Below are 13,487 nucleotides of genomic sequence, written 5' to 3'. Positions count from 1 at the left end.
CCACCATGCAGCCAGACATCATCTCTGCCTTCGGATGAGAACATTCCCTCCTTGGAACTTAGGAAGCTCTTTTCCTATCTTCCTTTGACACTTTGTACAGACTGCCTTTTTTGAGAATTAGTTTTTATATATTTTATCGCACTAAAGGCCAGGTCCACATCTTGCTCACTTCTCTGTCTCTTAATAGCACTTGGAAGAATTCGAACTTCATAGTCCTTCAGTAAACATTTGTAGAATAAATATAAAACCCCAGAGAAATTACTAGGTACTTAGTGTAAACATTGAACATATATTTGTATTTATATATAGGCATTGGTAGAGAGCATCCTCCAATGGGAAAACCTCATTTTGAAATGAGGGACAAGGGTGGGTGGGAAGGGCAGTTGAGTGCTATGTCTCCTTTGCATGTCTGGCCACTCATAGTTTCAGAATTCTTGCTGCCCCATCTAACTATCACTGCCATTTCATAAGTGTCTTAGTTTTCATTTTACCCTTCCTACTGTATAATGCCATTGGCAATCGCAAATGAGGTGGAAATTCAGATGAGTTAATGTCTGGGTGTGATAATATAAAATACCAGAATCCTAAGGAGTGATTTTTTTTACCCCCTTTACAGGCATGTAATGAATTCACTACACATGTGATGAACCTTCTCCGAGAGCAGAGTAGAACACGTCCCATTTCCCCAAAAGAGATTGAAAGAATGGTGGGCATCATCCATCGAAAATTTAGTTCCATTCAGATGCAGCTCAAACAAAGCACTTGTGAAGCTGTTATGATTTTAAGATCAAGGTTCCTTGATGCCAGGTATGTGAGGCCACAAATCTGTTGCACAGCTTTTTTTTTTTCCTCCTTTTCGTGCCTTGTATATTATTTTCTGTGAAAATGACCAATTGGTCTTAAATTCTTCATTAATTTGGGTATAAGCTCCTCTCTACGATTGACAGGTAACTCACCTCATGATGCCCGTGCTGTCAAGCCTCTTCTTGCCTGAGAATGGTAGTGCTATGGACTACCAATTTGGTGACTCAGGAAATGGATAGGATTAGTGTGGCTACTAATGATTTAGGAATATGTAGCCTTTCAGATCTGATGCTAAATAGTATTTTTGATAACTTTTAGTCCGTAACTCTATTTTAACAAAGCTTTGTTTTCTAAGAATTTCTCAATGTTATGTGTATAGTATAAGAAAATACTTGGAGATACTGATTACTCCTAAAAAGGAAGTGGTATTTTATTTAATAGCAGTCACCACAAAACCCCAAACTCCATTTTTTCCAAATCAGGTAAGAAAGCGTATCAGTTTCTCCTGTAAGGATGAAAATTTCCTTTTGATCTGAAGCTTTCTCCAAGTTTCACGGGAGAAACTTGAAAGTTTCATAGGTAATGAATTGTATATGGCGTGTTTGACCTACTGGGTAACAAAATAGAAGAACTGTCAAGTTGCTGCTCTGTGCAGCCTCCACAGGGACGCCTCTTGGGCATTGCTAAAGCTTATGATCAATCTTCAGCTTGGGAAGGAGTTTGTATTTGTTTGGCTTTCTCTCCCTTGGAATCTGACAGAGGCGCTAATTATCATCCAAATTTTACAGTATTAAAGAAAAGAACTAAGTCAGCCTCTCAACTGGAAAACAAGGTGTGTGGACCATCTCCACGCCAGAGCTCTTCCTTAGAGCCAGATAAGGAAACATATGCCACTAATTATACTACGATTCTCCTAGTTGAGCAAAGCCCAGTTGTATCACCTTTGGTTCCTTCTTCTGTAATAAATCAGTTGCTAGAACTCACCAGTACTTTTTTTTTTTTTAACATTTCCTATATTACCCCTTCTTTCCATCCTTCCTTGTACTGCTCAGTTCATGTTCATTCTTTGTACTTGGACTAGCACAGTACCTTTCTAATAGTCTCGCTGTCTCCAGGCTTATTCCCACCCCCCCCCCTTCCACATTCCTTTTCTGTTTCTATAGCATCGCTATGATGCCCTAACTGCTTTGCTTAAAAACTGCAGTAGCTTTTCAATGCTGGATAACTCATGCACACTACCTAACCTGGCATTTAAAGCCTTATATGACATATTCCTGCTTGCATTACTTTTTTGTTGTTGTTAAAATTTTCTAAAGTTTTATTTCTTCTTATTAAAAAATATAACAAGCTCACTATGGAAAATTTGGAAAATATATAGAATAGAAGGATGGAGGATAAAAGACAAGCACATTTTTATTACCTAAAGAAAAAAAAAACACCATAAATGTTTCAGTTTATTTCCATTGGGTTTTGGGGGGCTTTTTTTTAAAAAAAAATAAATGTTTTTGTGATAGTACAATATAATTTGGTTTTCTTTTGTACAAAATTTAGTATGACTATATAAACATTTTTTATAGAGTATAAACTCTAATTTTAAATAATGTTTCAATGATTGAAGTCTACCAAATGTCTATATAGTAATTTACTTAGCCATTCCTCTGTTTTTGAGCATTTAAGTTGTACCTTTTAATTTCCGTTATAGCTTGCTTCGTCCCTCCTTCTCCAAATATTTATTTGTGCTGAGGATATAAAGATAAACAAGATAGGCTGACATTCTTGTCCCAATTGAGCTTACATTCTACTTGGTGAAACATAATAAACAAGTAAACAAATATTTAACACTGTAATGAAATATAATAAGATAAGAGCTATGAAGAAAAATAAAGCAAGGTAAGGAGAGAGAAAATGATGGAGAAAGGATACTATTTTAGACAGAATTTTATTGAAACTAGTGTTTCAATGAAAATCTTTATGCTTTGAAGCTTTTGATTTTAAGATTATATCATGAGGACTAATTCTGGAAAATGAAATTATTAGATCAAAATTTGAGCATTTTTAGTGCTGTTACTATATTCTACATTACTATATTCTTTCCTGTGTTTAACCTAAAATGAAATAACTCTTGGTCTTATCTGTTTCTTCTGGCTAGAAGTCTGTCTTTTTCTCTGCCTAACCACCAGTTCTAACATCACACACACCCCTCACCTTTCATCCCCCACCACACACCTCCTGGCCTTCCACACAAACCCTGTTCTCCTAACCCTTTTCCCAAGTTGGTCACCAGTCATGAGTTGTCATCTGTGAGGGTGTCTAGTACAGAGCCTGGACCATAGCCAGTACTCACATCTATTATCTAGTGAAACCCTGCTCATCCTTTCAGGCCCAGCCTGAAAGTTACCTCTTTAGGAAGCCTGCTTTAATCACTCCACTGACTGGTCCTCGCCTTCTCTTCAACACTAAGTTTATACAATTCTCTGGACCAAACTTTATGCAGACTGCCTTTCTTGTAGCTTTTCACAAACATTTGTTCTCTACCTTTGTACATTAAGAGTCATTGAAAGCAACAGCCAAACCACACATTTATATCCCCTTAAAGCAAGAATCTTACATGTAATAGGCTGTGAAAAGTTATTTATTGATTAGACACATGAATGAATATTTTCACTTAATACTTTTCACAGCTCAAATCGAAGTCAAAAAAAATAACATTTTTAAATGGTCAATTTTGAGCATTTTTAACTTAGAAATATATAAATCAAAGATATTTAAAAATACTTCCAACAGAAAGAATCCTTCCTAACACAATTACAATCCTTATTTCTGCTGGTACTTTCCCATTCTTGTCAACATGCGTCCTCATTTTTTTTTAAATATATAACTGCATTTATAATGTATACACCTAAATGATTTATTTTTCTTCCAAGAAGAGTAAGTATGTTAACAAACCAAAGTGAGCAGAGCAAGAGAGAAGGTGGCAGGGCTTGGAGCACAGTCCCTTTCCCCACAGAGACTGCTGTTAGTGACGCGGCCCTGGGACTGATGCACCACTGCACACTGGCCTGAGGCGCGGCCACGAGAAGTGCGGTGACACCTGAGGGAGAATGACATTTAGGGGAAATGTTTAATGGGTTTTTCTATAGAATGTTTTTCTAAAACAATAAAGTATAAGGCTGAGCTGTCTCTTACGCCTTCAAGTGAATGCAAATACTGAGCTTTGGTTCTTTCTATTTTTGTAGTGCCCCTTAGCAAGACCTCTGCACTGAGAAAGCAAGGTTCTTCTGCTCTAGGCGAACCTGTTCATTCAGATTCATGATTCCCTTGCTCGCTCTGGCTTTCTGTAAGGCCATACTCAAATTTTCTTGGTAATTGAACAAGCTAAAGCACGCACGGCTACAAACCAACTAAGAACAAACTTGCATAGGTCCCTCTTCTCTTTTAGTAGAAGTGCTACAGTTTAGACACAGCCAGAATGTCTGGGGTAAGGTGTTCTGTTCTGCCCATAAATTTATTCTCTGAGGTTTTTCTATACGTTCGCTAAAACCACTCCTAGGCAAATTGATAAGTGAGCCAAAATTATCTTTGTCTTCCAAGATTCTGCTCATTCCTGTTTTCGTAAGTCCTCAGTTCCTAAAGAAATGCTCTATGTCACCTATTCCACTGTGCCCTGGGTTTTGCTGCTGGACTCCATGTCTTAGATTGAGAGTCACAAACTCACATGCTTACATATAATGGCATTGAGTAGAGTGGTTGGATGAGGGGCCATGAGGATTAGAGCAGACAGGTGCCTATCTTAGCGGACAGCCATCACTCAGCTTTAGTCTACGGCTGCCTCCCAAGAGTGCATACCTGGTATGGCTGGTCTTCCAATTTTTCATAAAAAGCCAGAACCCTAGATTTTTGTGAACAGGTCATTATCGTATGGTCTCAAAAAACATTATCCGAGAGCCAGGTAATTATCTGTAGGTTTGACAGTTTCAGTATCTATTCTAGACCTTTTCCGCCTTACTCACCAAACCACTTACTCATCAGAGCATGCCTCTCGAAAGTACCCTCGGGTTAGGGCTTTGTTTTTCTTTTCAGGTAATGCATGACTACTGCAAAAATGCTAATTACTGTTGCTGTATTTCTCTTCCTTCCCTTCTCTGTCTTCCCTTACCACCTCCTCCATCCAATTCATCAGGAAATCTTGTTGATTTTAATCCTCAAATAGATCTTGAATCTCCTCTTCATCCCTTAGGAAACAATGGTTTAACCTTTCAAAAAATTATTGAAATTAAGACATTTCAGTTCCGATAAGTTGAGATATTTTCTTCAGATCTAGATTTCTTGCTCCCTTGACTTTCCCTTAATGTCGAGACATAGATCACATACCTAACCTGCCATGTTAGTGACATCATTTTAACTAGAAGACTCTCATATGATATACACATTTACAGCTGCTTATTAACTGTCTTTCTGAGTGTAGGATATCACAATTGAGAATATCGTTAAGATTATTTGGAAGCAAGTATTAAGAAAATTATTTAGGAAAAGTATTTTCTATTTACTGGAGAATCTAATTTAAAGTGAAGTCTGACAAATGTTAATTTTCAGGCTGGAATTCTAAAATCTTAATAAAAAAAACCAAATGTAAGTAATATTTTTGCTATCTGAAATAAATCGTTAATAGATACTTAATCTTCTGACGCTCTGCCTCCCCTCTCCCAGTTAAAAAAAAATCCTCCCCTACCCTCTCCCTTGCGAGCATATCATACCTCAGCCCAGGCAGTTGCTTAAGCAGAAAAATCCAGAAATTCTAATGTATTTTTTTTTCTTATCTTCCCTCTCTGTCTTCTCTACCCACGACCCCCATAAAATCCATCACCAATTTCTATTGCTTTTACCTTTCAAATCTTGAATCTTTTTATTTCCATTACTCTCACTGTATGCTAAGTTACCATCATCTCTCAATTTGACCATTGCAGTTGTCTCCTTAAATATCTCTGTATTTCCTTTCATGTCCACCTCCCTCTATTCTCAGCAGTCAGAACAATCTTTTTAAAATATAAAACCTGTAATAGCTTCCTATTGGTGAAATAAAATCTAGAAGTTCTTATGGGGCCCACTGAGCCTGTATAATCTGGACCCTGCCATCCTTTCAGATTAATCTCATACATTTTCTGATTTTTGCTGTGCTCCAATCTCTTTTAGCCCTTTGGACTTCTAACCTCTTTTCTGTTTCGAGATCATTTTCTCTGCTCATTCTTTCCCTCTACTCTTTGACTAGCTCCTGTACATTTTCCAAGTCTCAGATTAAATGTCACTCCTTCAAAGAAACCTTTCTTGACTTCATAATCTATGAGAGTTTCCCTCTATACACTTTCATTATACCTTGTGCTTTTCCTTCATGATATGGTTACTACAATGTATAATTATTTATTTCTGTGATACTTGTCTAATATCTTTCTTTCCCTCAACTTCCTGCTTTTTCCTTTAACCCTCAATCTCTTGTAAACTCTGGTAGATCTTATCTGTTTTGTTCCAACTGGATCTGTATTGAGTACCTAGAACACATTAGATCTTCAATAAATATTTGTTGAATAAATTAAAAAATGAAGTTAATTGTGCTTCACATTCTAGTGTTTTTCTTAGTGATTCTGTATCTTAAAATGTGTTGGATAATGCTTTGGAAGATGCCAAGAGCATAATTTACAATATCATAGTGATAAATTAGAGCCTAAAACTGCTTAAATATATTAATCTTTTTTTTATGATGCTAATTAATATATATTCCTCTTTGGTTAATGCTGATCATAACTACAATTCTCTTTTTGGTTCTTGTCATAGACGAAAAAGGCGTAACTTCAGTAAACAGGCCACAGAAATTTTGAATGAATATTTTTACTCACACCTCAGCAACCCCTACCCCAGTGAAGAAGCCAAAGAGGAGCTGGCCAAGAAATGCAGCATCACAGTGTCACAGGTGAGTGCGCACTCCATGGGTATGTCTCTTTTCCCCAGTAATACAGGAAACTTATTTCTTCCTCAGGACAGTCTCATCAAATTTCATTTTAAAGTGTTCCATCATTAAAGAAGATGTAAAGAAAATATAGCTATTTGCACATTTTTATGCAAGCTTTTAAGCTTCGGTAGTTTTTTAAAAATCCTAAGTGACAAGGAATCAAGATAGTCACCCACTGCCCTAGTGTAAATCTTCTATAGAGAGGACATAAACATGCCATGGGAAGAGACACAGTTTACACTTCGGTAACTCTTCAGTAAATGGCATATAGTCCTGCTTTCTCCAATTTAAACAACTGGCCTAAGCCTCTACCAAGTGAGAAACCAATTCATTTGTGGACGAAAGGAAATTTAATGTAACTATTCGGTGAAAGCTTTGAGGAATTTACCAAGTCCTTTCTTGATAATCTTATGATATTTGGGTCCCAAGGATGTCCTTGCTTCCTTGTTATCCATTAAACAGAAAAATTAAGTTCATTCTTGTCACTGTTTTTTGTATTTTGTTTCAAATGTCTATTTGTAATAAACCGTGGCCCCGAAGTTAGTTGTCATCATCTAAAAAAAATATATATTTAGTTTTATTAGGTAAATAGACTGGTATTTAGATTGAGGATTAGAGACAAATAAATAAGCAAACAACAGTACTTCCTTAAAATAATAAGTATATTCTATTAGCATTGGCTCTAAAATGTAATTTTATTTAAATATTCATATTGTATACATTTGCCATTTGAATATCATTTCTGTATATCATACAAATATCATAGTTACTAACCAGTTCTTGCAGTGAAACTTAAGGAAAAGCTGACCCTTAGCAGAAATTTTAACGTTCCCTAGAGGTCACATGAAACAAAAATTTTTAAGTAGTTTCTAAATAAACGCTTCTGTTGCGCATCTGAAGTCCAAGATGCTAAAGATCCACTTCACATTCCATTGAAATTTTCAGGTCAGTATATTAAACATTGTTATTCAAGGGAATATAGGGTCTGAGTTTAAGATGTTACCCAGCCCTGTTTTGGAACTAGTTTCCATAGAACCTCTAAAGAAAACTGAGATTTGTAATTAAGATTCTATTTAATAGTTATTGTCACTTTCCTATGAAATCGTGGCATATCTTGATTTTTATTGTTATTGTTGCTTATTTTGAAATGGAATATCATTGATTCGGGTTACCAGTTTACAGAGACGTATTTTTATAAAACATCACTATCTGGATTATGTAGTACTCATTGCCACTTGAAATACTAAGGAGCAGTATAATATCCTGGGTCACACAGGGAAGATGAAATTAAAAGTGTATTTATGTCAAGTGGGTGTTTTCTGGTGTGTACATTTCCCTGAACACTATTGAAAGAATTGGGCTTATGCTGAACCCCAGCCAATGTTGCCAAGCCTGGTTTTCCAGCTCTTTCGACTACTCTCTTAGTATTCAAACGTTTGTGGGCCCAATTTGAAAAAAGGTGCTTTCATGTTTCTGCTCCTTTTCTTTCTTTTTTTTCTTTTTTATTTTCTATAATATAGTCACCATTGGAGAATAGCACAGATTCTATACATTTCTCAAAAACTAATGTAATCCTGGTTTTTCATTAGTTGTAGTACTAGCATTTTGTGTGTAATGTGGGATTTGCTTAATATGTTGCTTGTGTAATAAGTAAGAGAAAAGTTTCCTGCTGACTTCTAAACAAAGGAGATTTTGCTGTACATCTAACATAGGCTAGGAACCATTTATCAATTTTTAAAAAAAAATGTTTATTTCTATAGTCATTTTACTTGTTTTCTATAGAAAAATAGCTTTGCTAGGTTTTGAAATTGTTTTAGTAATTGCTTGAGAGGTCGAAATAACATAGACATAGATATATTACTCTGTCTAAAAAGCATACTTTCTGACCTTATTTCTCCCAGGTCAGCCTTTCAAATGCAGAACTTGATGGATCAGTTTAAGCATCATCAGTTTAAATTCTGACAATTTCCTCCCCTTTTACCCTTTTCCTGCCTAAAAAAAAGTTAATTTCCTCTCAACAACTCCCCTACCCCATATGCCTGAAGTAAAAACAATGATGTTATCATTTTAACTATGAAAGACATCAGTTGCTAGCCTTCTAATTAGCGTCCTTTTGTTAAAATTATTTAGAAGTGAAAGCAGAGAATGTTCCAGACCTGACAGGTTAACTACTGTTCTAAAGAAAAAAAAAAAAAAACCCACTGTTTTTTAAAACACTGGTTAAAATATACATCCTACTGAAATGTAATTAAATTTATTAGAATTCAGAAATTGTTTATATGCAAAACTAACTTAAAAATTTGAAATTCACTGAAAATAGGCAACTGTAGCAATGCTATTTTTGCTAGATTTAGAGTATACGAAACTGATTTATTCTTTATTGATTGAAATATTTAAAGTACTGCTTAAATATTTAATAATTAAAATAAATGGGGGATCCTGGGCAAAGTGGCGCAGACGATAGAGGCTTTCTTTGTACATCTCCCCTTGTGACCACACCGAAGTTGTGACGGAAACACAGAGCAAAACGGCAAGCAGAGTCACCTGGGGTCTAGGTGAACAGAAGCCCTACAATGAGGGAGAGAAATCAGCAGGCAACAGTTGGAGGTAGGAGGGAATGAAGGCGCAAGGATGCCCTGTCTCGAGTGGCTGAGTGGGAAAGAGATGAAGGCAGCTGCAGATGCTCCTCTTAAAGGGACTTTCGCTATGATAGACTCACTCTGAGCACCAATGCCTGTTTGGCTGCTTGGGGCGCACTGAGGACTTACTTGGGGACACTGAGTTGTTGGAGCAAGGCCGGAGGTGAGGCTTCCTCTCGGGCAGAAGTGTTGGCGGTATCCGTTGTTCCTCTGTTGAGCCCTCTTCCCTCCCAGTGTGTGGACACAGCACCACCATAGCTGAGACGTCACCAAGCTGGATAACAGAGGTTGCTCTGCCCAGAGGATCCCCTGAAACTCTGCCTCCTCCCTCAACTCGTGGTTGTACCTGAGCCATATCCAGCTGTATACTGGGCAAGTCCAGTACTCCTTGATGAGCAGCTCCATGACGCGCACTGGTAGCAGCTGGTCTCAGTTGCTGGCGTGGATTGCTTGCTAAATCTTAACAGGTGGTCCTGGAGGGGCACAGGCTGGGGCTAAACTTGGCCTGCAGCTGAACCTCTCTCAGGACTGTGCTGCTGGACACCTACTACACAAAATCACACTAATAAGACAGGGAGACTCAATAGGTTTGCTTAGTACATAGAAACAGACACAGAAAGGCAGCCAAAATGGGAAGACAAAGAAGCAGAAACCATATGAGGGAACAGAACAGAGATCCGGGGAAAATGGAATCAAGCAATCTAATAGACCTAGAGTTCAAAACACTGGTTATGAAGATACTCAATGAACTCAGTGAGAACTTTGACAAGGAGATAAAAAACAAAAAAATGGAAATTGAACTTATAAAAGGAAACCAATCAGAACCAATCAGAAATGAAGAACACATTATATGAGATGAAGAGTATTTTAGAGTGGATGAAGAAGAGGATCGAACCACTGATACAGAGGATGAGGAAGCCAAGGACACCCAGTCAGACTGGCAAGAAAAAAGAAGCCAAGAGTATAATAATTTAAGGAGCCTATGGGACAAAATTAAATGTAAAAACATTCGTATTATAGGGGTACCCGAAAGAGAAGAGGAAGAACAAGAAGTTGAAAACCTATTTGAAGAAATAGTGATGGAAAATTTCCCTAACCTGGTGAAGGAAATAGACATACAGCCAACCCCCAGGAAGCTCAAAGAATCCCAAAAAAGATGAACCCAAAGAGGCCCACACCAAGACACGTTATAATTAAAATGCCAAAGGTTAAATACAAAGAAAGAACCTTAAAAGCAGCAAGAGAAAAGCAGTTATCTACAAGGGAGCATCCATAAGACTGCCAGCTGATTTCTCTAAAGAAACTTTGCAGGACAGAACAGTTTGGCACAAATATTCACAAAGTGATAGAAACGAAGAATACTTTATCCAAGAAAGCTATCATTTAGAGTCGAAGGACAGATAAAGAGATTCCCAGACAAAAAAATAAGCTAAAAGGATTTACCAACACCAAGCCAGTATTACAGGAAATGTTGGAGGAATGTCTTTAAAAAGAAAAAACATGTATCAAAAACATGAATAAAGAATAGTAATAACTACATATATATCAACAAGTACCTCAAGTGGAAAAGAATTAAGTGCTCCAACCAAAAGATAGGGTGGCTGAATGGATAAGAAAACAAGACCCCTACATATGCTGTCTACAGGAGACTCACTTCAGATTAAAAGACACACAGACTAAAAGGAAGGGGGCAGAAAAAGATACTGCTTTGATGGACCTAGAGGGTATTGTATTAAATGAAGTAAGTCAGATAGAGAAAGACAAATACCACATGATTTTATGTACATATGGTATCTAAAGAATAAAATAACACCACCACCAAAAACAGAAACAAACTCGTAGCTACAGAGAATATTTTGAGGACGACTAGAAAGGAGAGAGGTTGGAGGATGGTGAAAAGGGGCAAAGAGATTAAGAAGTACAAACGGATAATTACAGAACAGTCATGGAGATATAAAGTGTAGTATAAGGAAAATAGTTAACAATGTTGTAATAAACATGTAAGGAGGAAGAAGGGTACTAGAATTAGTGGGGTGATCACTTTGTGAGTTATATAGATCTCTAATCACTGTGCTGTACAACTGAAACTAATATATTATTGTATGACAACTATAATTGAAAAAACTCATTGAATTATACAATGTAAATATGAGCAACTAATTGTCTATTATATTTCGATAAAACTGGAAAAAAAGTGGGAAACTTTCAGAAGAAAATGTACTTCAAGGGTAGGAAAGAATTTCTTAAAAAGGACATAAAATGTATAAACAAAAAAGGAAAGGACTTGCAAATTCTATGGTAGAACATTTTCCAAAGTACTTCATAAGGACTGAAACATCAACACGATACAATCATTTTAGTAAAGATTGGATCAGGCAAGAAGTATCAATAAATAATAAATCTAAGAGTAATTTTTGTAGAAGAACATGATCTTAAGGTATCTCTCTACAGGCCCTTTATTAGTTGTAAGGGCTAAAAAAAATCGAATGGAGAAATGGAGCAAAAAGTTGACCACGTGATTAGAATCAACATCACCAAAGAGGGACAGATGGACATTGTGTATAGTATGTCATCCAAGAAAGTAGCTTGAATCTAATCACTAGAAAACATCAGACAAACCCAAAATGAGGAATGTCCTATTAGGGGAAAAGGGAGGAAGGGAGCAGTATTCTTCTTAAAAATGTCATAGAAAGACCATGGAAATGTTGCAGATAAAAAGAAGGTAAAAAGACATGACAGGTAAATGCAGTACTTGACCCTAGATTGGATCCTGTACTAGAGAGGGGAAAATGCTATAAAGAATTTTATTAGATTAAATTTACTAGAGTAATTTATAATTGTACTATGGTTATATAAGAGAATCTCTCTAGTCTTAGTAAATATACACTGATTTACTTAGGAGCTTGATGTGTATAATTTACCCCCAAATGGGTCAGAAACAAATTGTGTGTGTGTGTGTGCGTGTGTGTGTGTGTTTATATGTGTATATGTGTGTGTGTATGTATGTATATATATAAACACATACACAAAGAGTACGCATGTGTGTGCACACGAATGATAAAACATGGGCAAAATGTTAACAGGTGCATCTGGGTAAGGGGCACACACAGATGTTCTTTATATTATTTTTATTTTTACAAGTTTGAAATTATTTCAAATAAAACCTTCTTTTATATGTGAAGACAGTCCACAAACTATAAGATGTTTATAGGTATCTAAGCAAGAGGATTAAGATCCAAAATATATAAGGAACTCCTATAACTTAATAAGAGAAAGACAAAGAAATAGAAAAATTGACAAAAGACACAAGAATTTCATAAAAGAAGAAATATAAGTGGTCAGTTAATATGAAAAGAACCTTTTTATTGGTAATCAGGAAAAAGGGATTTAAAAAAATCAATGAAATAACATTTTATATTTCTCAGATTGGCAAAAAATCCTAAGTTTGACCATACCAAGTCTGTACATTATTGGCAAGGATATACAGCAGCAGGAACCCTAAATATTGTTGGTAGGAATATAAATTGGGATAGTCACTTTGGAAAAATTGGCATTATTTTGTCAATTTGAACTTATACATACCATTTCGCCCATAATTTCACCTCTAGCTGAAATTGCCCTAGAAAACCTCTTATCTGTATAGGTCAAGAGACATATGTAAAAAGCATTCATAGTAATGTTTGAAATGGCAAAAATACTTGACATAAGCCAATTGCCCATTGACTGGGGAAATGGATAAATCCACTTTGGTATAATCCCACAGTGGATTACTATACAGCAATGAAAAAAGAATGATCTACAGCTACACACATGAATTTGAGTGAATACAGAAACATAACATTGAACGAAAATATAAATTGCAAAACATTCGTAGTGTGATATTTTTATGAAGTCAAATCCAAGCAAATTAAACAGCATATCATTTAGGGGATATATATATATATATATATATATATATATATATATATATATATATATATTTAAAGAAAATTTTAAAATGCAGTTAAGTGGAATAGGATTAGGAAGAAATATTCAAGGAGTAT

The 13,487-nt window shown here is 36.0% G+C and overlaps 1 protein-coding gene across 2 annotated transcripts in view; it reads left to right on the top strand.

Annotated features, from left to right (window-relative positions):
* PBX3 (PBX homeobox 3) overlaps nt 1–13,487 on the top strand; it is a 193,920-nt gene that overhangs the window by 154,344 nt on the left and 26,089 nt on the right. For both annotated transcript variants that reach the window (XM_016137365.2, XM_036217950.1), the window contains exons 4-5: nt 617–807; nt 6,631–6,766. In XM_016137365.2, the coding sequence (XP_015992851.1) occupies nt 617–807; nt 6,631–6,766 (327 nt within the window). The remainder of the gene's footprint in view (nt 1–616; nt 808–6,630; nt 6,767–13,487) is intronic.

Source organism: Rousettus aegyptiacus, unplaced genomic scaffold (assembly GCF_014176215.1).
Source record: "Rousettus aegyptiacus isolate mRouAeg1 unplaced genomic scaffold, mRouAeg1.p scaffold_m13_p_3, whole genome shotgun sequence".
NCBI classification, from domain to species: Eukaryota; Metazoa; Chordata; class Mammalia; order Chiroptera; family Pteropodidae; genus Rousettus; species Rousettus aegyptiacus.
This window is presented reverse-complemented; position numbering and strand designations above follow the sequence as displayed.